The sequence below is a fragment of the Danio aesculapii genome, chromosome 2 (assembly GCF_903798145.1).
Source record: "Danio aesculapii chromosome 2, fDanAes4.1, whole genome shotgun sequence".
In the NCBI taxonomy this organism is placed as follows: domain Eukaryota; kingdom Metazoa; phylum Chordata; class Actinopteri; order Cypriniformes; family Danionidae; genus Danio; species Danio aesculapii.
The window spans coordinates 25,139,423-25,166,804 of record NC_079436.1 but is presented as its reverse complement, the minus strand read 5'-3'; the positions used below and the strand labels follow the sequence as shown (position 1 = coordinate 25,166,804).

At 36.7% G+C, this 27,382-nt stretch overlaps 1 protein-coding gene across 2 annotated transcripts in view; it reads right to left on the bottom strand.

Moving 5' to 3' along the window:
• Positions 1 to 690: 690 nt before the first annotated feature.
• ppp2r3a (protein phosphatase 2, regulatory subunit B'', alpha) overlaps positions 691 to 27,382 on the bottom strand; it is a 143,569-nt gene continuing 116,877 nt past the window's right edge. The window contains exons 1-13 of one of the 2 annotated variants that reach the window (XM_056475981.1): positions 16,015 to 16,628; positions 14,315 to 14,581; positions 13,760 to 13,863; positions 13,560 to 13,662; positions 12,699 to 12,773; positions 8,032 to 8,118; positions 7,765 to 7,921; positions 7,511 to 7,559; positions 7,326 to 7,415; positions 6,055 to 6,230; positions 4,268 to 4,386; positions 4,049 to 4,155; positions 691 to 3,915 (exon numbers count right to left, since the gene is read on the bottom strand). In XM_056475981.1, the coding sequence (XP_056331956.1) occupies positions 3,819 to 3,915; positions 4,049 to 4,155; positions 4,268 to 4,386; positions 6,055 to 6,230; positions 7,326 to 7,415; positions 7,511 to 7,559; positions 7,765 to 7,921; positions 8,032 to 8,118; positions 12,699 to 12,773; positions 13,560 to 13,662; positions 13,760 to 13,863; positions 14,315 to 14,581; positions 16,015 to 16,146 (1,563 nt within the window). In that variant the 5' untranslated portion in view covers positions 16,147 to 16,628 and the 3' untranslated portion in view covers positions 691 to 3,818. Of the gene's footprint in view, positions 3,916 to 4,048; positions 4,156 to 4,267; positions 4,387 to 6,054; positions 6,231 to 7,325; positions 7,416 to 7,510; positions 7,560 to 7,764; positions 7,922 to 8,031; positions 8,119 to 12,698; positions 12,774 to 13,559; positions 13,663 to 13,759; positions 13,864 to 14,314; positions 14,582 to 16,014; positions 16,629 to 27,382 lie in introns of those variants that run through there. The other variant, XM_056475972.1, reaches the window with a different exon arrangement.

Genomic DNA, 27,382 nt, shown 5'->3' with positions numbered 1-27,382 from the left:
TTTTTACCATTAGAAGTTGTTTATATTCACACACTGTTGCTACACAACTATGTTTAAACCCCTTGTAAAGAGATTTTTGCATAATAGGTCCCCTTTAAAACAACTCAGATTGTGTAGGATGAGTAAATCGTTTTTTACTTGAGGATCATTTATTTTGGGGGGGTGAACAATTCTTTAATGGACTGTTTGGGTGAACTATTCTTACAATAGACATCACGTGTCAGCCCATGTTTTTTGCAGTTCCTGAGCATTTAATCTACAAAGCCTGCAGTCCATGAGAGTGCACGATTCTTATTCAATCAAATGGCGGTATAAGGCTTGGCATGTTGTAATTAGAAAAAAATTCACTACACTGAACAGCAGCATGGCATCACTTCACTCCAGACATATGTAAGCCACAATTACAATGTTTCTATTCAAATTCATTGATTTGTTTGGCAATATTTCATAAATTGTATGTAAAAAAAGAGGGATTGCACTTACTAATTAAAGTTTAACATTTTCTGTAATATTGCAAGCTTTAGATCTGGATCTTTTCCTGATTTTTTCTATAGGAGTCCCAAGAACTGTGATAACATACTTTCTCAGAAACTTGGAACATAATTCGGGTCTGAAGGGGTTATGGCTTTGGCACATGCATGGTTTTCTGCAAAACTATTAGTTGCAAATAAACAGCCTGTAGCCGCTGCATTATATAACATTTTTTATTTTCATAATCCTCCAAAAGAAAAAAAAAATCATGCGAACACCAGATCCATCTCATCTGAGCACTTAAAAGATCATAAGTCTCATCTTTCACCGTCTGCAAGCAAGACATATCAGTTCCAAAAGAAAAACATCGAAAGATATAAAACTCAAAAAAGATAAAAAGAAGGGAAAAAAGTAGCACACTAACAAGTTTGTGTTGTTTACAGCTTGTGTAGCTGCCGATAGCTGAGCTGTCCAGAAGATCAGTTTTGCATAGCGCTCAATGTGCTAGTGATAAAAATGATGAACCAGGATTGTAGCATTAGTCAAGTTTAGTTTCAGCTAGTTTTCATCTAATAGTCCTGATAAAAGTGTAACACACTACAGCAGTTGTATTGCTCTGTTTGTTTCTTTTTTTTCTTCTAAGAAGTGCTACTTGCATGTCTTTAATCGCAGAAATACGTCCAGTTGATTGTCTCCGGTCAGCGAATTCGAAATGAATTCCTTCATAAAGCCCCTGCCCAGTCAGCTTAATGCACATAATATAACACTGGCAGTTATAGATATATCATAATTTAAATGTCCCCTACCACTCAGTGGCAGAGTCAAAGGCATGGCAAAATAAAATACAAAGACATTTACAGTGGCTATATAAAATAAATGTCCTAAACGTCAAAAAAAAAAAGGAGCTACACTACAGTACAAGAAAAAAGCAACTGGTAAACCCATGAAAATGGCTGGCCAAACAAAAACAAACAAAACCACTTCACATATATAAATATATTACACTAATTACATAAACCAAAGAGTGTGATGGAGTGGAGGGAGGTTTGGCCATCGAGCACATTGAAAGACACTTCTCCGATTCCAGCTTAACGTGCAGAGAACTATAAGCAAGCATAGATTGAGTTCCATGTAAACATTGTGGCTTTGTGGTGCTTTTACTCCAATGGCGTGAGACTGGGAGCAGGACTACCTTTCTGATTGACCAATGAAAGGCCAGTATTTTTGCTATTGTATTTTGTTATATGTTTCACGTTGAGTGTGAAAACAGCAGAAGAGAGCTCAAATCCATTTGGATTGAATTTAGGTGGCTTGACTGACTGGTCAACCAAGGAGTTAAAGGGATAGTTCCCCCACAAATGAAATTAGATGTTTACATTAAAAAATTTTCCTTGGTGATTCAAAAAAATACATGGCTAATGGGAGATTTAAAAACATTTATAGGCAAAATAAAAATGATTATCCATGCCTCTTACTGATACATTTAATGTATTATGTAGTGAAAAAAGATGTATTATGTGAATCACCAAGGACCTTCATTTAAGATGAAAACTTCTATACTGCCCAGCAGGCACACAACATCATAAGATGTTAACATTAAGTTAGATTAAGGTCGTGATGTCAGATGACCAAAATTCAATGTCTAGCCAGCGTCTAAGGACAGCGTCACTTTCATGTCCAATATCAACATCAAATGATGTTGATATTTTGTTGATTTTAGGTTGTGTTGGAAATTGAGAAAAAAATCTAACGTCGAGCCAACATCTTAAACCAAAGTCATTTTGATATCAGATACTGACAATTATTCATGAGGTATGGCAACCAAAATCCAACATCTGATAGACATCACAGTGGTAACGTTCACACAACGCCAAGCTGTGACATCAACAGATGTTGATTTTTGGTTAATTTTAAGCTGTACGTTGGACATTAATGACGTTAGGTTCTGACGTCAACCCAATTTTTATTTCCAAACAAAATGCAATGCCCCAAGACATTGGGGTACAACGTCAATCTGACGTCATATTGAAAACCTGTGCCTGCTGGGTGAAGAAAATCAAGTCACAGATATCTTATATGGCTTAACAATCATTACATTTTCATTTTAAGGAGAACCATGTCTTTAACAATGGCCAAGTCAAGTAAACAATGATTTATTGCTCTCTCTATACGATTACAGGTGAAATTAAATACATATATATTGTCTCTGTACACTGAGGATGAAAAGCATGAATATATAATATAAATTATTATTATTTTTTTTATCTCAACATTCCTTGAAAAAGATGTGACCATTTCGACCCCAAATAAAAACATTTTATGTAACTAAGAAAAGGACATTTCCAAAAAGAAAGCACTTTCAAGTCTAAGATTGTCCTGGTCAGTTTATCTGGAAATAAACGGAGGTTTGATGTCTGTAGTTAAGTTCAAACACTCAAAAAAGTCAACTTTCTGTCTCTTCTTTAAGCAACAACATGCAATACCATCAGTGACCACTGGGAGCAACGTATGTTTGCCACGTCCCGTAAAGGGATAGCTCACCAAAAAAATGAAATCACCATCCACGGGTTACAAAACTAATAGGAATTTCTTTGCTATTGTTCAACACAGAAGATATTTGGTAGATTGCAGGTTGTAAATCAACTTACATAACCGACTGACTACTACAGTATAGTTTCCCACCGTGAAAGTCAAAGGCTACATTCTTCAGTCCAGCTTCTTGTGCTCAACAAAACAAAAACACTCATATAGAATTGAAACAAATTTAGGGTGAGTCAATTTTCTCTTTTGCGTGAACAAACCTTTTAAATATAAATGTGCAACACAGCATAGCACAGGACATGTGCTAATCTTATGACTGATATAGTTTTTTTTTGTGAGTTACGTGCCACACAACTATAAAGTCTCTGTATGTTTTCCCTCCCCGCCCTTTAAAAATATATGGCAGCATTACATATAGTTCCACTCACATTAAAACACATTCTAAAACTCATTCTAAAGTTACTAAAAAGTCCTTTTTTCACATCAAAGTCTTTGTGAAGGGTGGATGGAACCAGCCGGCAGTTTTGTTTGGGGGGAAAGTGAATGTGAGATCAGTAAGAGAGTGAAAAACAATGAGAACATTTACATGTTAAGACATATTGCACATAAAGCCTTTTTTGTGGGTGTCTGAAACCTTTTGGTTTTAGAATTGATTCTATTGCACACATGCACACACACACACACAATTGTCCTTAATGAAATGTAGAAAAACGTTCTCCTTTTTTCCCTTTTTGACACGTGAGGGGAAAATATGGCGTGTTGGTTCTCCATTCAACATCACTGTGTGTAGACGGAAAAAAGGCAGATTATGCCGATAAATCAGATATGACCAGCTTATCCATTTTATTTCCAATGTCTGAGGAGACCGTGAGCTCATCGGACTCGTAATCGTCATCGAAAGATCTGCAAAAGCAAGCACGCAACAGTTACGCTTCGCACCGTATGAAATTCAGCCACATATAGATCGTATCTCATCGCTGTGCAATGGTGTGAACTCTGTAGCAAATTCATTCCATCACAGAGCGCATTGACTCACCCCTCGCGTAGCTGTTCGTTGGCCGTCTCCTCTGCCACAAGAATCTCATACTCTTCAGAGGCATACTTGTCCCAGTCTGAGGGCTCTGGACCGTCACTATCCAAATCCTGTTACACACATACACACACTTACAATTACTGAACACACTCACCGAGTGCAAACATAGATGACATTCAGCACAGTGGATCTGAATATAGATGCAACCCAGGAACCTTTTACCTTCTGCACTGCAAAGGGATCTCTCTGCTCATGGTCCAGGTACTTCTCCAGATTGAAGAATGTGTCGTAGAAAATGTGTGCCATCCTGCAGCGCTTCAGATCTCGGAGAGTAATTTTACCTGCCAAGACACGTCACCGGTTGTTTACAATTGCATATATAAGTTTATTGACTCTTTCAGTCAAAGTAGATATTAGAGTATTTAAAGAATCCAATTTATCAGGATGTCACATTTTTATTCCAAACGTCTTTCAGTAAATGAGTATTACCTACACAATTTCTTTCTTTCTTATGAGCATTTAACTGATATGAAAAGGAATAAAGGCTCATTCACACCAAAAATGATGACTATAATGATATATACTATATCAGTGTCCTCTCCATTTGTTGATATCATTCTGTTTATTCTAATTGATTGTCTTCCACTTTCACACATATGATCATTCCAATGTGATAAGTCTTGGCTGGTCCCTGGAGTGTGCGATCACACTGGTGTGATTAGCACTTTCAGCAGGTCACATAATCAGCTGCTAAATTCAAATCTGCTTTGCCCTGATGGTTCACGCTGAGCCAGAGAAAAATGCGCACATCATTTGTCATAAATCTCTCAGTTAAACAGCGACTTACTTTCATGTACTTCATGAAAAAGCTGATGAATTAACAGGTTGTAAAACCAGCGGCTCAAAATCTCTTCACTGCAGCGCAGACTAACATGGTGGCATACATCACCCATCATATCAAACAATATGACCATCATTATGCTTAGGGTTGTCAAAATTAATTGTTTCTTCGTTGCACCGCGATGCAGATGCGGACAATTCGGTATCGGTTCAGTAATTATCATAACTGACATCATTTATCTGATATGCGCTATGTCTCCGTTGCTTACTATGGCGAGGGAGGCGAGCGCGAGTGTTTACAACGCTCCAACTACTTAAAAACGCAGAAACTGTGAGCACTTTCACTGCGTGTGTGTTTGCCTGGACAGTGTTTCACTGACACTTTCAGCAGAAGCCCCTATTTCACTCTGATTGAGAGAATGAGAGAATATCCGTGTCTGCAGAGTTCTCCGTGTCTGTCATGGATCAGCTGTGATCGCCGCTGCCGTTTATCAGTGTCACTCATCTGTGTAGAGTGCAGCACGCAAGAGCCAATCGCAGCCCTTTCTGTTGAGCGCATGACTAATCATAGGGGTGTAAGAACGAACTCACAAGGCTCAGAAAGCGAGCAGGATATTTCTATTTGTTTATTTGTTATAAATGCTCATGTTGTTCTGTGCATGTACTTGGGTTTTTGAAGGTGCAGTTTATATATCTGACTGTTTGCATTGAAGGATAAAATTATATTACACATAATATATAAATATAAATATATTTATACATTTTATTACTTAATTGCTGTGCTGTTAAGTAAAATATATAATTGTGTATGGAAAGCATCGTCAATGCACCGTGATGGACTGAGATATCAATTGAACCGAATCGATGGCATGATAATCGTAATCGAATCGAACCTTGAGACCAGTGTAGGTACACACCTCAAATTACGCTGTTTAATATCTATGTTATTTCACATATTTGAGAATCAGAATATCACATATTTCACAATATAATTAAGATATTTTAGACACTGTATTGCTTAATCATCTTAAACATTACAGTTACCATCCTTGGTGTGAACAGACATTAAGAAGAAAGGATGGAATCAGATGTGTGTGATAAAAACCTCAGACCTATTGTTTTGATTAAATAATACAGATAAAATATCAAACTTAAAATGCGTTCTTTACTTGGACATTCTGGTTTGACTAAGTCCAGCATCTGGCACAGGAGGTCCTGGAAAGGCAGTGGTTCAATGCCCATCCCTTCCATGCGTTCACACTGCTCCTCGTACAAATACTCCAGTTCAAACATGGAAAGAACACCATCTCCATCCATATCCATACAGCGGAACCAGTACTCTATACTGAACAGGGAGACACAAATATAAAGTATACAGTAAAGAGGTGAAGACCTCTCGCATTCACACTACTCTGTTTTATATTTTCTCATAACATATAAATATGTAAGTACAATGTATTATTGTAACAGAGGAGACTGACTGGATGATTAACTTATAATTATTCATTCATTCATTCATTCATTTTCTTTTCAGCTTAGTCCTTTTATTAATCTAGGGTCGCCACAGCAGAAAGAACTGCCAGCTTATCCAGCATATGTTCTACGCAGCAGATACCCTTCCAGCTCCAACCCATCACTGGGAAACATCCATACACACTCATTCACATACACTACGGACAATTCACTTATACCATGTCTTTGGACTTGTGGGGGAAACCCACGCGAACACGGGGAGAACATGGAAACTCCACACAGAAACGCCAACTGATCCAGTCGAGGCTCGAACCAGCTGTGAGGTGAACGTTCTACCCACTGCGCCATCGTGCTGCCCAATTTATAATTAATCAATTCAGTTACCAGTCCTAACACATTCTTCGAAAGACAAATGTCCTCAAGAGTGTTAGTAATTTTATATATTATTATAATATTTTATAATATTTTTAATTATTTCATTTTCATGGTTTCAGCACATTTTTGTGCTTTTGTCATTTTTATTTGTTTAAAAAGAAACCTTTCAAGATTTACTTTTAATTAAGTTTTATTTGAACATTGAATCTTATTTATTTGATTGTTTCCAAAGGAATTATTCTTTTTAAATTAGCAAATCCTTTTTGTAATTTTTCTTCATGTAGTTTGACTTAAAACTAAAACACCTAAACAAAAAAAATAAATATTAAGACGAGCATGAATTAATATTACATCCATATAATAACTTAAGACATTAACAAAACACAACTTTAAAATGAAAATGGAAACAAACTCTATTTAAATACAATTTAAATATTACTCAATGCTAAAATAAGTTAAAATAACACAGTTTAAAGAATTACTTTTTTATTTTGGGATTTATTTCAATTACTAAAACCTGTAACAGCATTGGTTCTCAAAGCTCATCTAAAGTAAAACTTGGTGGCAGCAGCATTTGTATCTGCGTTTTTACCTTGTGGGGTTCTTTTTGTCCTCCTCCGAAATGAGGAACCAAACAAACTCTGCATAGCTCATTCTCCCTTCTCTCTGCACTGAGTTTCCCCTGGAAGAAAAAACAAACAGATCCTAAAGCCACATGTACAACACTCAAAAGTCAAAATCTCAGAAATGACCTTATTTCTTCTCAGCAGCTCATACCTTGTGACAGCTCCTGAAAACAGCCTCTCAATGATTCTGCTTGATGAAGCTTTGCAAAGAAGAACAGAGCAGACACACATCAAAAGTTGTTTTCTTTTTGTCCACAATGTCCACACAGCTGACCATAAACTGAATGAGACTAATGAAAGGAATAGTTTACCAACAAACTTTAATTATTGTGTGAAATATTTGCTAAAACAGTTGTATAGTCTGATAAATGAGACTTCATTTGAATGGATTAATTTTATACTTACCATGGTCATTGTACCTGGCCAGGTCCTTGGGGTCAATGAAGAGGTCATGGTCACTGTCAAGCTCCCAGAACTTACAGTAAATAACATAGAAGTGCTCGTAAGAGAAATAATCTGTGATCTGATTGATGTCGTCCTCTTCTTCCAGCAAGGCGAGCGTCTGGTGAGATGGTAAGAGTGGCTTCTGATTAAACAGTTCCTTCAAGTTTCGGAAATTGAACAGAATGCACTGAAGAGCCTAGAGTTATGATGGCATTTAACAGTGTTTACCTGGAGGAAGTTGCTTCTCCTGAGCTCTGTCATGTTGATCTTGCCTGTCCAGGAGCGATTGACTGTGTAAAATATTCTCTGTATCACCTGGAAGACAGAGAGAGGATGTTTTACCAAAACTTAAGCTAGACTCAAGTGCTCATTTCATCTCTAAAACACTGACATGAAAAGGAATTGCAATGTGTTTGGAAACACTTCATCTTAGAGCAATCGATAATCAGAAGAACTGACTATTTTGGATGTAAACCTGAAAAGTTTTTGAAGTTCTCTGCCTATTCTACACCATAATGATCATGGTGCACAAATGCATGAAGCCTGGGTGATTGAACAAGATCCAGAAGCAATAACGTCACTACTAAATGGCATCTGGTCTCAGACAACTCTACCGGCCACTGAGAAATGACAGCCTGGAGTTCAGTGAATACGCATTTGATAAAAAGTTTCAGAGTGTGTTAGGGCTGCACAATATATCGTTTCAGAATCGATATCGCAATGTGATCGTTTGCAATAGTCGCATCGCAGGATATGCAATGTTGACTTTGTATTATAATTGATCATTTGCATGTGTTTTTGAGGTGTTTATGATTTTAAAAGCATTCGAGCATAAGAAATTGCTCCATTTGTAACTTTACAACTGATTAGTTTTATTGAATTTACTTTTTTAGAATTTGGATTACTGTACCTGAATACTGTTACACTATTAAAGTGATAAAACAATGTTAAATTGAGTTGTGTGTTTTTCTTTATTATATTGATCTGTGCTTGTAGATTGTTTATTAGATTATATGCAGATGCTCTCCCCTATAGAACAATCCCAATCAATCTGGTGAAATTGTATTCATATTGCAATATATATCGCAGAATATATTCTGTATATAGAATATAACCTATAACCTATATAACCTATAAAAAATAGAATAGTATAATTCAATATAACCTGTATATTTATAACTATAACCTGTATATTTATAACAATCTGTACACACAACTCAACATCCAGGTTTCTTGACTAACCGCATCTGTTTAATGTTTGTCTTTTTTTTTCATATTTATTTTGTGTTGTCACTTGTCACTTTATGTACACTGGAAGCTTCTGTAGCCAAAACAAATTCCTTGTGTGTGTGAAGCACATTTGGCAATAAAACTGATTTTGATTCTGATTCTGAATAACAAAATATTGTAATGTTATATCTTTCCAATAGCCTTAGAGTGTGTGTTGCATTCAGTGAAGTAAAAATATGCTGGTTTCTGTTTTATTTTATTTTCATTTTAAATTGGCAAAAAAGTGAGGTATTTTTATTAAACTTTTTAACAATATACCCTCATTGCTTTTCATAAATATATTTTACTCAATTTACAAAAATGATTACATAGGAACTTGAGGACAGCAAATATACATATCAAAGTTTGTTATCTTAAAAAAAAACTGATTGGCTTTTAGTACATGAAAAATAAGAATCTAACAATTCCATTAAAAAATAGCAGTAGAATTACTTAAACAAACTCTAATTTCAATAATATTGTAAATAATCCAGTGCCTTTCCAGAGATGGGTTGTGGCTTGAAGGGCATCCGCTGCGTAAAAACGCGCTGGATAAGTTGGTGATTCATTCCGCTGTGGCGACCCCAGTTTAATAAAGGGACTAAGGCGAAAAGAAAATGAATGAATGAATAATCCAGTGTCTGTAAGTGTGTAACTGCTTGCACTTTAATTAATCATAAAACCTGACATGACATAAAACTACACTTAGCAATAATTGTGGTTACAATCTGTATAAAAAAAATCATCCGTTTTATTTTAAAATCTATAATATTTTAATATAGCAATATTAGGCAGCACAGTGGCGCAGTAGGTAGCACAATAGCCTCACAGCAAGAAGGTCATTGGTTCGAGCCCTGGCTGAGTCAGTTCCGTATGGAGTTTGCATGTTCTCCCCGTGTTCACGTGGGTTTCCTCCGGGTGCTCCAGTTTCCCCCACAAGTCCAAAAACATGTGGTGTAGGGTGGGTTAAATTGTCCGTAGTGTATGAGTGTGTATGAATGTTTCCCAGTGATGGGTTGCAGCCGGAAGGGCATCCACTGCGTAAAACATACGCTGGATAAGTTGGTGGTTTATTCCGCTGTGGCGACCCCTGATTAATAAAGGGACTAAGCCGAAAAGAAAATGAATGAATGAATGATATTAATATTAAACCTAGTGTACATTGAAAACAAGTGCAACTGGATCTCTTGATTAATGTTACATACTAAAAAAAGTAAGTTCACTCAAAAATGAAAATGCTATTTGGTGTTGTTTAAAACCTGCATGACTTTTGTAGCATAAAAAAAAAAATAAAAAAAATAGACTTGACAAGCCACATTGAAATCTCCATAATATTTGAAATAAACCATATAGTGCTTTTAAAAATTAAAAAATTGAGAGATATAAGCCACAATCTAAACATACAGTTGAAGTCAGAACTATGCCACCCCCCCCCCCCTCTTTCCCTTTATTTTTTACCACTTTTGTGTTTAATGGAGAGATTTTTTTAACACATTTCTAAACATAATAGAATATATATATACACAGTATATTTAATAACTCATTTTATTAACTCATTTCTAATAACCGATTTATTTATTTTTTGACACGATGACAGTAGATAATATTTTACTACATTTTTTTTTACTGTTTTTCTAAAGGCTTAACTAGGTTAATAAGGGTAACTAGTTAATTAGGCAAATCATTGTATAAATATATTGCTTAAGGGGGCTAATAATATTGACCTTAAAACGGCTTTTTAAAAAATAAAAACTGCTTTTATTCTAGCCGAAATAAAACAAATAAGACTTTCTCCAGAAGAAAAAATATTATCAGACATACTGTGAAAATGTCCTTGCTCTGTTAAACATAATTTGGGAGATATTTAAAATAGGAAAAAAATTTAAAGAGGGGGCTAATAATTCTGACTTCAACTATTTATTAACAGATACTTCTTGAGTAGCAGACATGCATATTTCAGAAAAAAACATGGGATAACCTTCAGCATATACTCTAATGCCACAAAGGCTGCTAAGTTGATATATTTTACTGATGGATTTACCAATCTCTTTCATTGATGTACACAGTAAATATACATTCAAGACGATAATTGTTCTGTCATCACTATTTATATCTGTTTTTATATAAAAGCATGACAATAAATACTTCATGAAATGTGGTTGATTTGACACCAAATGACTCCATGTTCCAAACTTCAGAGATATGAGGAACAGAACCACAATTAAGAAATTGAATAAAAGCATTCCTTCTACTATACAGCGCTTGACCGACATGACATCTCAGGTGCAGACATCTAGTGATTGGTTGCACTGAGTTATATCTATAGCTCTGTGGTGACAAAGGCCTCATGCTGCAGGCTCCAAGAGCAATGGTGACATCAGTGTGGATTAACATGCATTTCCTGGTAGATCAGTCCTCCTAAGAGAGATTGGTACCGGGGTGTGTCAGCCAGTGCGCCAGTGCAAGGAACTGTCTAAATATGGGATTGTGCAAGACCAGGGTCAGCGGCCTGTTAGAGGCATTCGTGTTTCCGTGATGTCAGGCCACTTTGACGCCATTACCCTTCCCAGCCCCTCGGCAGCACGTGTTGCAGCTGTCCCGCACACAGACAGACAGGCGCACTGATCTCCACATCTCACTGTTTCGACGCTCCACCGGCTCAGATAGCCAGATCTGATTTACTGTAAACACTTTAGTAAGCTAACGAGGCTTTCAAACTAAAAACCAAAACTATTCCAGCAATGCTACAGATGCAGGTAAGATGATCAAGCCATGACATAGACAAGTCATGCACCTGTTGATGCAAGCAATTAAAACGCAACAGTCCCTTTTGGATGTAAAATCTCTGTTGATTTTCTCTTCACAGTAACACAGATTTTTCCCAAAATGCTTTAAAATAAATAATTGTTTCTGTTTCTGCATTATAGTACAATAGTAAATGCAGATATAACCAACACTTTCAATTAAAGGGACAATTCACCCAAAAATACCTCATCATTTACTCTCCCACATTTGGTTTTTAGACCTTTATGCGTTTCTTTCTTCTGTTGATCACATAAAAAAGATATTGTGAAGAACGCTGGTGGTCTATGACTTCCATAGTAGAAAAACAAAGACTTTGAAAGTTAATGGGTGCTGGCTCAAAGTATCTTCATTTGTGTTCAACTGAAGAAGGGTCTCAAAAAGGTTCAACTTTAAATATTAAGGCAACAAACTTCAGGTCATTTTTGAGTTTACTCAACTTAAATTGAGTCAAATGCAGTAACTGGGTTAAAAACTGAATCAACTCAAACATACCCTGAAGTTTGTTGCCTTAAAACTTTAAGTTGAGTCAACTTTGTTTACAGTGCTTATTGAAGCCCTTAATTTCACGATCTTGTCCCCTTTTTGTCTAATTTTGCTTTAAATGAAACTCTGTAATACTGCAATTCACCTTTTGGTTTATGACTTATAACACACACACACAACCACAAATAAAAATAAAATGCTTCCTACGCTATATTGTTATGGTATGTAGTTTTAAATAAAATGTAGCATCCAATGACAACTATATCATAATTTCGGTACTCTTATCCCCATGAGAAGTGTCCTAACTGTTTCACTGAGCACTTGATAAAGTTACTTACTGTTGTGATGTACCGGGAATGGAATTCTGGAGCATCTTTTAAAAACGTCAGCCCTGGATGAGTATCCACAATGTCCTGTATACAAAAAATGAATGAAATAAGTCCAAACATAACAGTTAATGTAATATAAACAATAAATGGATATAATATAATATAATATAATATAATTTAATATAATATAATATAATATAATATAATATAATATAATATAATATAATATAATATAATATAATATAATATAATATAATATAATATAATATAATACAACACAATACAATAAAATATAATATAATATAATATAATATAATATAATATAATATAATATAATACAATACAATACAATACAATATAATATAATATAATATAATATAATATAATATAATACAACACAATACAATAAATATAATATAATATAATATAATATAATATAATATAATATAATATAATACAATACAATACAATACAATATAATATAATATAATATAATACAACACAATACAATAAATATAATATAATATAATATAATATAATATAATATAATATAATATAATATAATATAATATAATATAATATAATACAATATAATATAATATAATATAATATAATATAATATAATATAATATAATATAATATAATATTATTTAATATAATATAATAATAATATAATAATAATTTTCAATCTTCATTTAGCTGATTGTTTTTCTGCTATGTTTATTCACTGTGTTCATCTTATTTCCCATCTTATTCATCCATTATCAAAGCACAATTGCATATGTACTTCATTTATACTTAAGGGTTAAAGGTAGCAACAAGCATTGACATTAAAAACAACACAATGCACTTAAAGTACAATGTTCCAACCTGTAACAGAGGGATAAAATCTTCTTGTTCCAGGTAAGTGCAGCCTGGTTTGGCCAACAAGTAAACAAACTTGGATGCATCATCATAGCAGCTGTGCAATAACCTGTGAAAAACAAAATGGAGGCAGAAACCTCAATCCAGTGCCACACAGGAGTTACAAAGCACTTTGTTCAAGAAAAGTGATATGTGCTGACACTTACTTTCTCCATGTTGCAATGAATGAGTGAACAGAAACGAAACCTGTCCTCTCTCCACCAGCGCAAATAAACATTGGTGATTTCCAATAGAGGGGACACCCGCATGCCTGTGAAAAAATATGCATAAATTTGATTCTTTCGCAATATTTTAAATAGCCCTGGTATATAAAACCACACACAGTCTTTATGTTTTTTTTCTCCACAGAAATAAAATAAAGCAGCTGATATCACATTTGCATTCTATTACTAAAATCTAAATGATAAGATATTCAAAACTCCAAATATCTGGGTGTACATGTCAGGATGGGTTATTCTGCTTCCTCATTATATTCTATTGTTTATATATTATTCAAAATCTGTGAAAATAAACCCAATGTTATGAGCTGCCATCCATCATTGTGCCATGCCAATACAAATCGGCAATGCAAATCTCAAAGGGAGGACTTTGCAAAACAAGTGTCAGCTTGCATGTTTATTGCCATCAATCCAAGACTACGGAGAGAAGCTCCAATATTCTAAATCTCATTTGAAGCAAAACAATTCACTATTTGCATGCACCTTTGCTATCTTTCCCATTTCATAAATGTCAGCTTTCTCCTCTTCGAACTCAGTGAAGGCCGCCTCGATTTTGGCAATGGCCTCGTCGTAGTTGGCTGCACAGTTTGGAAGGCCTTTGGGGAAGTAGAAGCGTGGAATGTTTATGGAGGAGGGTGGCGGTGTGGCCACTACTTTGGCTGGAGGAGGGCTGGGTGGTCGTGGGGTTGGCGAGGACGGTGCAGGTGATAGTGTTGGAGGAGGAGTTCCAGGTTTCTTCTCAGGTTGGATCTATTGAAATACAAAGAGAGACGATAGCAGAAAGAAACAGGATATCAATGCGTGCAACAACTTTTAGGCCTTAAGTTTGTTCACAAGGCTTTAAAAACATTGAGCAAAGGCTTTCCAAAACATATCACAAACAACAAGCTAATAGTTCAGCTGAGGATGTGACTGAGGCAAATGGAGGATGTGGAAAAGGTACTGCAGACGCACAAACCAAGGATGAAAAAATCATTTACTTATCGTACAAATAAAGCTAACTAAATGCTAGCTTCAATTTGGCCATATACAGTATACCCTGTTCAACTTTAATAAGATATGATGGGCAAAAATTTTTTTAAATGACTTCAATTGAGAAGCTCCTCAAAGATGCATAAGTTTTTTATATTTAGTGCAGATCTTCTCATAAAACTTTTCCAAGCTTTTTGGATTCCAAGACTATTCCAACCAATTCCAAATATAAATGTTAGCAAGATTACAAATAAATGATGACTTTAAAGTCTACCATTACGCTAAAGATGCTTAAATGGAAACATAATCGCTAGCGATCTTTTGGAGAACTTTGTGTGAAATTTTCTCCAGGTACTTGACGTGCATGATGATGTCTTTCAGTCTTCTAACATAGTCATAGTTGGATTATCAGTAAAGTCACAGCAGGGCCTTATCAACTTTCCTGCCAATGTGATGACAGGAACTTCTTAGCAAAAATAAGAAAGATATTTTCCACTTTACTTTCCTGTCCCCACCAAAATGTGAAAGACTTAATTGTTGAGGTTTATTTACTTTCAGCCATATTTAATATTTAACTATTGGTAGAGTGATTCAGGCTGAACTCCCTGTGGACTGGATATATGATTGGCACATGTTGCTGCAAAACACTGCATGCGTACAGTCTAATTCATAGGCCCAACACTGACAGCTGATGTCCGTTTACTTCATACTTTTCTGACAAGACCTTGTGGCAACAAGGTTAAACTTCTAATGACAAGCTGTGGAAATGTCCAAAACATTCTATACATAGTCTTGACATACTGTTCTTATTCTGGTCTCTGGGCAAAACTGTAGATTCACAGTGTACACCTAAGGCAGCTTATTTCTGAAGAGCACAGTCTTACTGTCAATCAAACAGAAACAGAGCTGTTGAAGTGTGACAACAATTTTGAAGATGAAAACAGCAAGCAGGACAGGCCCACATGAATGTATTGAAGAGAGCAGCTGTGGCTCAAGCCTGGCCTGGCCCGTCCTGTCCACTCCCTCCCCCTTCCCATGCAAAAGTTCCAGTACGCAACACTTGGACACTGTATTCCTCTATCTCTATCTCACCCCCTTCCACTGTCCTATTAATAAACACGTTGGTATCTGCCTGTGAATAGTTTGTCTTGTCTGGCATGTGGGAGTTAGCCATGGTATTCTTTGCAGAACTACAGAGGTTGGCTACTGACCTGGGCTTGCTGGAAAGACTTGAGCCTTTTCTTGAAACGTGATGGAAGGACAAAGTCACATCCTCGGGCCAAAAAGGCCAGTTCACCCCGCAAGTCGGGATCTTCCCTTAACGAGGCCTCCTTGATCATCATATTTGCAATGTCAAAGGACTCAAAAAGTGAGAAATGAGAAGAAGCCCACAAAAAAATACAACAACAAAATGCACAAGCTACTCCCACAGTATGTCCTCAGGGACTTCCGTCTAGGTGGATCAGCCTCCGTTCAAGAGCTAGCAGAGAACTCCGTTCTGGCCAGTGCTCCTCGTACACTAGTTCTCCCAGCAGTCTGCTCACTTCAAAACTCTCATTGGCAAGGTTTTGTCCAGGGATGCAAGGTGGATGTGTCTTGGCTCACAATGCAATTCCTAGAATCTTGCCTGGTACTGTGCCGGCTGGAATCCAGGAGCATTGTACCAGAGAGGCCAGGCCGCCAGCCTCCTGATTGCCTTTCGAAACTACAAAACACAAAATCTCAACTCAAGTCCATAGCCAACGGGTTCCCAGCCCTGCGAAACATGAGCCGCTCCGGGGTCTGCCACCCAGACCAGTCCCCTCTCTCTCTCTCAGTACCCGTCCTGTAATGTTGAGCAGGGGGCTGAACACACGGATACAGAGGGGAGGGGGGTAGGCTGTGTCAAATGTCTGTATGGGTGAGCAAGTTGTATTATGGGAATGGAAGCCCCCTCCCAGCCCCAAACAGAAAGACTAAAGTTAGCCAGAGCACAGATGATGTGCAAATTGCTCGATCAAGACTTTGTTTACGTGCAGAGGAAGGCAGAGAGAGAGGGGAGATAGCTCAGTGAGCCAGATCTCTGCAATATACGGCTCCCGTGGGTTCATTGGGTGCAATTGGGGAGTGGAGTAATAGGACAAGTCGAAAATGTTTCAGGGCACTGTACCCGCAGCATAATGTTTGGAGCACACAGAGCTTTTTTTCTGATTTAGAAAGCTTCAAAGCAACTGACAATCGAACTTCACACTTTAGGTAGACAAAGCCCACTATTTGTGGAGAATGAAAGCACTGATGAGTCACTTCACTGTACTTCACTGAATCTTAAACGCTAAATCAGGGGCTCAATATCCTTTAGCCCTCAATATCCACTTTCATTCAGTTTAACTCAAACTTTGGTCAAACGTACTGCCCTAGCAATCTTGAAGACCTTGGTTAAATTATTCAGATGTGTTTGATTAGAATTGGAGCTAAACTCTGCAGGTCAGAGTTGAGAATCCCTGCTCCAGGTAAATAAAAAAATTGTTTATGGCTATACACATTGACTGACTTCAAATGTCATAGGTTCTCCATTTGATCTTTATTCAGAATTTGGCGGGAGGTACACATCCAAATAACTTTGGCATTAGGGGTGTCTAAACTCTGACTTGGAGGGCCTCTGCCCTGTAGAGTTTATCTCCAAGTTGCTCCATCACACCTGTCTCGATGTTTCTAGTATGCCTAACAAAACCATGATTAGCTTAATTAGGTTTAAATGTGCTTAAATATGCAGGACAGTGGTCATCCAGCAACAGGATTGGACATCAATGCTGTAAACCATTGCAAATCAACCTTTTTGACTGTAAGACCCCTGGTTGTCAATAACAATATTCAAAAAATTCACAAGGCTTTTAAAAGTAAGTGACAATCTTAGTTCTTCATTGTTGAGAGAATGAATAAAAACCTTATTTTAAACAATTGTAATTGTCTTTAAATAATTTTAAACTGAATGTTTGCAGAGACCCCCAATAGGCATTGTACCTGTTTTAGGTAGATTTAACAAACAGGACTGTGATGGATTTGGAATTCCACCCTACACACTAATACTATGTACAAATTCACATACTATCCATCCTAAATATTTTTCAAAAACAGAGAGTGTCCCAAATCATAGACTGCTAAAATGGGTATTCCAAAGTTACACGAATGGTCTACTATGTCCAGTAAAAAGTGCAGGCCCTTTTATACACTAATGACAGATGCTGCCTGGCTAATGCATTGTGCACTGAACTTGACTTCAATTAAAACTACAAACAAGGATATATAAACTGTCAAACTACAAACAGCATATGTGTGAAACTGATGGTTAAGTTGTGAGACTTAGGTCAAATCTTTTGAATGATTGTTAATTAATATCTAACCTAATAGAAAATACTTTTCCCACATTTTCTGCATTGTATTTCATCTGCAAGAACACAAACTTTTATAAAGACGTGTTTTTGAATTTCTTCTGAATGCATAAATATCCAAACACCTGAGGAGATTTCTGTGCATGAAAGACCGACGAATGGCTGATTAACGGGCTGCTGCATCTCCAATAACTTAATTAATTATGGAAGAAATGTGGATGATGTGACAAGATGATTGATAGGTTACACAACTAAACAACAAAAAGAAGCAATATATACCAAAGCTTACACACTCAAAACTATACATTTTTTCTTCACAAAATGAGTACATACTTTCATCACTCTTTTTCGATCAAGAAAAAAAAGAGACTAATTACATGATAAAATATTCAATTAGTCAATTAATGTTCACTTTAAGGATGGTAAGAATGAGAAAAATGTAACATTTCTCTTTATTTGCCTCATCTCTGAGATCAAGCCCATATGCAAGTAAACAGTCCTAGTCTACAATCCATAATACCTGTGTGAACTCCAAAACTCCAAAACAGAAAACTAAAAAGGTACAGTGACATCTAGTGTCTGTGTTTATTAATTATCCAATGGCTCTATCTTTCCAGAAATTCACACATTGGTTCTACTGACAGACAGCTGTATTAATCGGTGCCGTGTTTACATTTTATACGCACAAATAAACCACTGAACTTTTCAAGAAGAAGAAAAAACCCAAGGTAACGAAGCTGATCTCTTTGCGTAACTAAGCTCTAACACCCAGCAGATCTTCTCCCCTTTCCTTTAAGCCTTATAAATAACACCCGCTGTACAGGAGGCCTCCTGACATTTCAGCTGTACATAGCAATCCCAGCATTCCCTGTTCTGTCTCTGGCAGCTGTTAGGAGAATATCAAACGCATCAAGATTCCTCTGTGGGCAGGGCAGAGGGACATAAAGAGGCCTGCCTGCTGCTAACACCATTAGCTTCATCTAGCGCAATGGCAGGCCATTGGAGGAGAAGAGATGCACAGTCTCAACTGCATGTAATAAAATACTTATTCTTGTGGTGGCCAATTCTTAGTCTGAAAAACAAACCTGCCGTAAATAGAAAATTAATGAACTTCTCTTCCATGAATTGAGTAACCTCAGAACCTGATTATAGTTAGCATGCTTCTGACTCACACTGTATTCTGGAGCACTATCTAGTGTGAAAAATGACACACGTTGAATACGAACTTGCTTCCCCATGGGAGCATTGTGCCCATTACGGCTCATGTGAGCATGCGCATTATGGCTGCACCATGGTCAGGACTGCAGATAGAAATTCTAGCCCTTTTTTAAGTTCAGATAAGGACATGGTGGACATGAGGATGACCTGACTTCAGATCTAAAACTGAGCAAAACTCATTATTCTCCTAATTAAAGCCCAAATATAAAGCCTCATGTTTCATTCATACTCAACATTAGAGGGTGCTCTTGCACAAAAAGTCCACATACATCACTCAGAGGAGTCATAAAACCAAACTTAAGACTTTCCAGGAAATTCAGAATATCAAAGACATGCAGCTACAGCTGGAATTAAATGCAGATCAAAATGTTTTGACTGATGAAATCACACAAGTGCATTGTTCTTATTTTCATGTACTGTTTTCTCTTTCGTTACTGTTTTACTTTTCGATTTTCTTTAGTAATAAAAATGTTTAATTCATTAAAAGAAAAGAAAAGATGCAACTTTAACTTTCAGACAAAAAAGACCGAAAAAGATCAATTTTCAAAAGAAATAGGTGTAGTTCCTCACATTAAACTTTTGTATGATTTCAAATGCATTTTTTTCATGGTCCAAACAATTATTTAATGATACAAAATGTTTCATATTGACCTTTAAAACCACTTTTATAAATTTCCCTTTGTATAAAAATAAAAAAATGTAAAATGTGAAAAAAAATTAAGAAACTGTCCTTAATGAGCCTACAGTCTGTGTATTTTTAGTTGATTGCACTTCTTACAGAGTCATGATGGCTATCTTGTCACGGCAAAAGGCCAAGAAACACTCATCCAGTCCAGGACTTTACTGTCGTCTGCTGCAGAACAATATAAATACTGGAGTGTCACCTTGCCTGGTGGGTGGCTGTAGAGCCCAGTAGCACTTGCTCTGGATCCAGGGTCATGTTCTAAAGACTTGTGATGAATTTCCCCAACATTGTTGACATAAGTATTTTTATATTGCAGTATCCTTGATTCCAAGTCTTGTGCTATGCTGGCTGAGAAATGCATAACATATTGGTCTTGAGCTCCAATTAAAAAGATCAGACTGTTACAACAGCTATATTTCAATGGGTAAAAAAAACCAATCCATTTGCGTTTGGAACGTCTCTTGCAGATTGCGGATAATATTAAATATAATGTAACAAATAATCTTTAGACATTTTTCAAATATTTAGAATCAGAATCATTGCACAAACCAACAGTTCAAGTAAATGGTAAAAATCATTACTACAAATTATTTATATTTTTTCAATTTTCTATATTATAAATTATTTTATACCTGATACCTAATGAAATAATATCAGTTTTGCTGCTTAATGCATCAGTGAATTAATCTTTGATGAATAAAATGTGTTCTTGCTGAATTACAGCAAATTTAATTAAATTTAAAACACCCACTCGCTTACTTTCCATTGGCTTATTCCCTGATTTTAAGGGGTCCCCACAGTGCAATGAACCGCCAATTACTTTAGCATATGTTTTATATGGGAGCTGCACTTCCAGCTGCAACCCAGCACAGAGAGTGAACTTGTGAACCTCCAGTGTTGGAAAACACCCACACACTTTCTCATTCACACACACACTCATACACTACATCCAATTTAGTTTATCCAATTAACTTATAATGCATGTCTTTAGACTGTGGGGAAATGTGTATAGTATTTATAAACTGTATTTAACTGTATATATAACCTGAAATGATAGATAGACAGATAAACAGACCGACAGACAGACAGACAGACAGACAGACAGACAGACAGACAGACAGACAGACAGATATATAGATGATAGAATATAAACAAAAAAAGATATATTCAAAATCTGTAACCTGATTAATACTTATTTGGTGAATAAGCATAATATGATTTTCCCAGAATTCCCTGCACGACATGTAATGCTGACATGTTATGCTGACATCACTAAAATTTTTTCCTCAGTTATGCACAAATGTAAAATGTGTAGATGTTACTACTTCAAATCACTGGTGAAATAACACAAGAAATTAAAGGAATATGGAAGATTAGCATTAAAGTTTGAAATTTCCTTTATGGTTTCTACCTCAAAAATTACTGATTTTTTTACAGCATGGATGGACGGACGGACGGACGGACGGACGGACGGACGGACGGACGGACGAACGGACGGACGGACGGACAGATGGACAGACGGACAGACGGACAGACGGACAGACGGACAGACAGACAGACAGACAGACAGACAGATAGATAGATAGATAGATAGATAGATAGATAGATAGATAGATAGATAGATAGATAGATAGATAGATAGATAGATAGATAGATAGATAGATAGATAGATAGATAGATAGATAGATAGATAGACAGGTAGGTAGGTAGGTAGGTAGGTAGGTAGGTAGGTAGGTAGGTAGGATGAATCGGTGGATAGATAGATAGATAGATAGATAGATAGATAGATAGATAGATAGATAGATAGATAGATAGATAGATAGATAGATAGATAGATAGATAGATAGATAGATAGATAGATAGATAGATAGATAGATAGATAGATAGATAGATAGAAATGTGGTACATTTTTATTACATGTAAACAGTCACAGCTTCTGGGTGCTAAAGGAGGGATGGCGTTTCATTGCTAGCATAAGAGTGGTTTCGCTGAGACCAGCAGAGCTGTGCATCGCTGGGAAATCCTATGAGCAAGGAGAGTTAATACATCCCCTGCCTTCCCTTCAGCCGCAGAGTCACACCTGTCTGCCTGCTTATGCCAGCCAGCTTGTCCTAGGACGTGCTGTAACAGTGCCCGGGCCTCTCGATGGCTCTGCAGGTGCTGAGTATGTTCTTGCTCTGACAGGAGCCCGACTCATCACACCTGTCTCCTTCCCATCATCCCGGACACTGCAGCGCCACGCTGAGTCTTCAATTAACGGCAAATCCGCTCTATGGGATTCCAGAGGTATCAGAGCTCTTTACGGGTGTCATCTGTCCACTGGCATGACCTATCAAAATGATCTTCTTAACCTTTACACAACAGTTTCCCCGCTACAACATCCCTGGCTTTCTAGGATTTAGAAAAACTTGCGGTGTAATAGTCTAAACGGCATGCGCATAGTCCGATAACTCTGTAATCTGGCTAAATTTGTTGCATTTGTGGGAATAATAATGTTTTCATTCCATCAATTTTCAGCAGGTCTCAGTTGCGCAGTGTTGGGATGCCATTGCCAGCTGAAGCCCAGCAAGCACTTCTTCGCCTGCACAACACACTCACTTTATAACCTCACAATGTGCCTTCGACATTGGCAATAAGCAATACTAGGCACCTCCCGGGCAAAAATAGGTGTTTGCTTCGAGCTCCAAATACTAAGAAAAAGCACATAGCCGACTTAAAGCAGTTATTCCGAGTTTAATTTCAGCTTTCAAAGCTATGCTTAGTGTTTTGATTTATGGCGCAGCAAGTGCAGGACAGGCCTCTGAGACTGGAGGAGGATGGGCACCGAGGTGTTATATTAGATCCTTACTGAAAGTTAGGAGAGCAGACAACAGTAAGAAGAGGAACAGGATAACTGTGCCTGCATTTCACAGATGGATACATAGAGCGACTGACAGAGGAATAAACAGAGAAAATAATGAATATACTACAGACAGAGGAAAAAATAAATAGATAAATAGAGAGACAGACAGAAGATACTGTCATGCTTGAAAAAACTTGCTGCCTCCATTTTTTAGTTAGTACTTTTTTTCCTGTCAGATGAACACAGATAGAAATTTTTATCTTGGCTTTTCTGTGTTTCATAAAGATGTCCTCAAACTAACTCATACACCACCAAGGAGGTTAACGCATGTTTTATGAAGCAGATCAATGTGTTTTTGTAACAGAAATATTTCACATTTTTAAATGATAAACTCCAATCTCAGAATTCCAGTGGCAGACGAATGCATGTTATGCATGATGTACAACATATGACGCAAGACACTTAGTCCCATGTATGCAGCATTTTAACATACTGTATGTAATATACTGTTATAAATGTTATAAAGTAAAGATGCGCCAATAAGTTTTCTTGTTTGTCTTCTACTGTATGCTAAACAACCGTGGTTACCGTGAGACCTGTTTAATCCTAATCACACATTATATGCGTGCAGTCACTGCCAAAAGTCAGTGATTGGAGTTTATAATTTAAAATTTGAAATATTTGAGTCACAAAGACATGTACATGTATGGTTTAGTTTGACGGCAGATTTATGTGCTTTTGGATGCTCTAAAATGAAAGCCCCTATCCAACACTATAATACAGCATGAAAGAGCCAAAATGTAAAACTACTACGACTGTGTTCATCTGACTAAAAATTAATATACATCAAGGATTGCTTGAGGGTGAGTAAATAATGGGACCATCTTCATTTTTGGCTAAACGATTTCTTTAACTTTTCTAGTCCTCTCAACTTGCATCAATCAAGCAGTCTAAAATATTAAGTTAAACTAAAAACCTGATTAATTAATTAGAATAAGTTAAAGACGTTTGTGTATTACAGCTTTTCTCAGTCACTTTGGTATATTTCTCAGATCAGAATTGAAATTTGCAAAACAGTAAGTGCCTTTCTCGAAACAACATGTACAAATAGCAAACCATGGATTACCCGCAAAAGCCAGTCTCTTGCTCAAAATCCTTAGTTCATCTCTTAAAACTAAATTTCTGTGTCAATGAATGTGTCAGTGTCGTCAGAATAACAAGTCCTGCTATCATTGTGTAAGGATAAGATGGTCAAATTACTTTGTCATATTGGCAATATACTGTGAAGGGATGTTCTAATGTAAACTATGGCTAATTTATTTATTTTAATTTCTTGCTGTTTGTACTGTAATTTGTTGCCAGATCTTGTCATTGTGACACAGAAAGGAAAAGACAGCACTGCATAACAAAAACAAAACAAAAGTACAAATGTGAACATATAGGACAATATCTTTTCAGATACACCTTTATTAGAAAAAGCCAAGATTAACCTGTGAGAAATTTACCAATTCTAGACAGATTTAGAACAAAAAGTCTAATGGACATGCATAGAAAAATACATAACGACAAAATATTATGACGACTTGTTCAGCCATTTTGCATGTAAAGACTTATGCCATAAACAAAGGATTAAGTGTTGTGGGGGGTGAGACTATTCTACAGAGACCAAAATAATACATTTGGATTACCATGACATGAGCGATCGATAATGCAGGAAACATCATAGAATTGCACATAATCATTTGTATTGATGTACAAAAGCATTTGCAACTTGTTCAAAGGAATGAGAAACTGCTTTTCTGATGTGCACAAGTGACACAATGATCTGACAATTGAACAGGTAGCTTTGGGAATTTCAATTCTGATCTGAAAAAAAGACCAAAGTGATTGAGAAAAACTGTAACATAAAAGAGAATGACAAAACATTGCAGGGACAGTGACAGATAGGAAGACAGAGACAGAAATTGAGACAAATACAGAAAGTGATGGACAGAAAATCTGAATAATTTATATATTCTGGGTAAGGCATAAGACAAAAAAAAATGTTCATCCAATTAAAATTTATTGGGCCCACAATTCCCATAATTCTGATAAGTAGCCCAAACTGCCTGTCAACAAATGTAGATTTGTACAACTGCACAGCCGTTCACGCAGATCCACAGTTTGTGCGCCTCGTTCACATTTTTAAATCCCTGAATTAATATAGGAGTTACTTTTGCATCCTGGAGGAAGGATGACACCATGGCTGAAGTATTTCTTTTAGACAGGTAATGCTCTGTTTTACATATCTTTTAGTCACGCTTATGTAGATTTCGTTGTTTTACAAATGGGTTATATGCACAGAAGTGTTGTCTTCCAGTGAAAGATTGATGCGACTGTTTTCAATGTCATTATGTACCTTTTACAGCATCGATAATGTCGATTTTTATTTAGTTTAGTAACAAAACAGAAGTTGGTTTTATATTTACATTGGTTAATTTTTGAACAATGACAACCTGTGACGCGCTCACTGTATTGTTTACCATGCTACTCTGAATATTCAGTCTGAAATAGCATGGAAGTATGGCTTAGTAATAAGTGTAATTCCTGCACCCTTCTGGCCAACCACTAAGCAGAGACCCTTTAGGACAAAGCGCATGAGAGAGGGAGACCAGCGATCCTCGCATGCATAAAATATTGCACATCATGACAAGTTTTGCTAACTACACAACTGAAAACGTGCTGGATATAATACAGTTTTTCGTTCAGAATTGTAGTATAATAAAGTACTTTATAGTTTTCTAACTGGCGAATGACATGATCTAGTGGGTCTCTGTCATCTTTAATGTGTGCGTTTGCATGACTTTGGACGGCAGGGGAGGGATTGTGTTTCAAATATATTATGCTAACGGATAGCATTTAGGTAGATCACCTACTGCACCTTTAATTAATCTCACTTAAACTATTAAATGCAAAGAATGCTCCAGATCACAATAATTTGGCGAATTGTTTGTCATGACTACAAGCTGTAATTATTACTAATCATAAAGCCATCTCTGACTGATCGCAATACACGTTCTTGTATTCTAAGTCTTGCATGATCAGTGCACCTAAAAAACCATCACTTAACATAAAAAAACGTTATTATGGATAATAAACTATGAAAAAAATATGAAAATCCCAAATACAAGATACAAGAAAACAAAAAAACATCTGAAATCTGCTGTTCTATATTTCAGGGGGCACAGAAAATTTCCGCCAGAATGTAGCATTTTCATTGATTCCAAAGGCATGACATAACATCAGTCTTTAGCATAGTCTAGGTACTAATGTAATTTATTTCAATTGTGTGATTAAATGTACTACCTCATGTGTCCCGAGTTACATAACAACACAACCGTCCTGTTAATATCGACACTATCCTTTTAGCCTTTCACACAGTATTAAAGCAAACTGGTGTTCATGGCGCATAATCCAGCCTGTACACATATCTCCTCTCTGTTATATCATGTTGAACCCAAACATTTGGAGTGACTGGGGGCAGATGGCAGAGGCTGCAGCGGTGCAGAAAGAGAGAAGCGGGACCGGACAGCCCATCTCATCCTCACCCGCTCTGACGCAGGACCCGCTGCCATGTGTGTAAAACGATCCTCAAAGATAAAGCTTCTAATTTGCAGTTTATTTCTGCAACAGGCACTGGGCAGACTTTAGAAACACATACAAATACCCCACCCTCACCACACACACACACACTGTTTGATTGAAAATAGAAGTGCCAAATGCCATCACCATAGCGATAACCCTTTACCTGGACTTCTGAGAGCCTCTGGGGAATGTGGGGGGCATGAAAGGGGCCTTATTTCCTCACACACATTCGTCAGAGGGTTGAATTGAGGAAGTGGATTTTATGAGGGCCTATTCTATTCCGAGCTGGATTTCCTCTAAGAAGAGACACACGGTGGAGCCGGCGAACGAGGTGCCATTAAAACTGCACATCACAAAAGGAAGGGGCTCGTGGAGGATGGGATGGGTTTTCTAAAACATGGAGAATATTCAGAATGAGCTTTGGTCAGAGGCAGGGCAAGGCGATATGACCTAAAAGCAAAGCCTCGATTAATTGGGAACACTTTACCTTGGTTTTGATAATTGAACGATTCTTTTATTTTCAAAGTAATTATTTATTTACTTATTCCGGAAGGTGAGAGCAAATAAACTGGCAACAAAGAAAATGATTTACACGAAGCATGGATTTATGAGAGAATATGTGAGTTTGTGGCGCGTCATAGCTGCGCACACTGTATCTATGAACAATGCTCTCACTGAGCTGTCGGTGAAACTCTCAAGTGTTAAGTCTATCCACACTTAGTAGTTTCAAAAGGAATAGTATTAACAAGATTAAAAAAATAAGACATGGGGGAATGATGTCAACTTGTAGATTACGGATTTCGGTTTTGGTTTCTTATTCAATTAATTGCCCATCCCTAAAT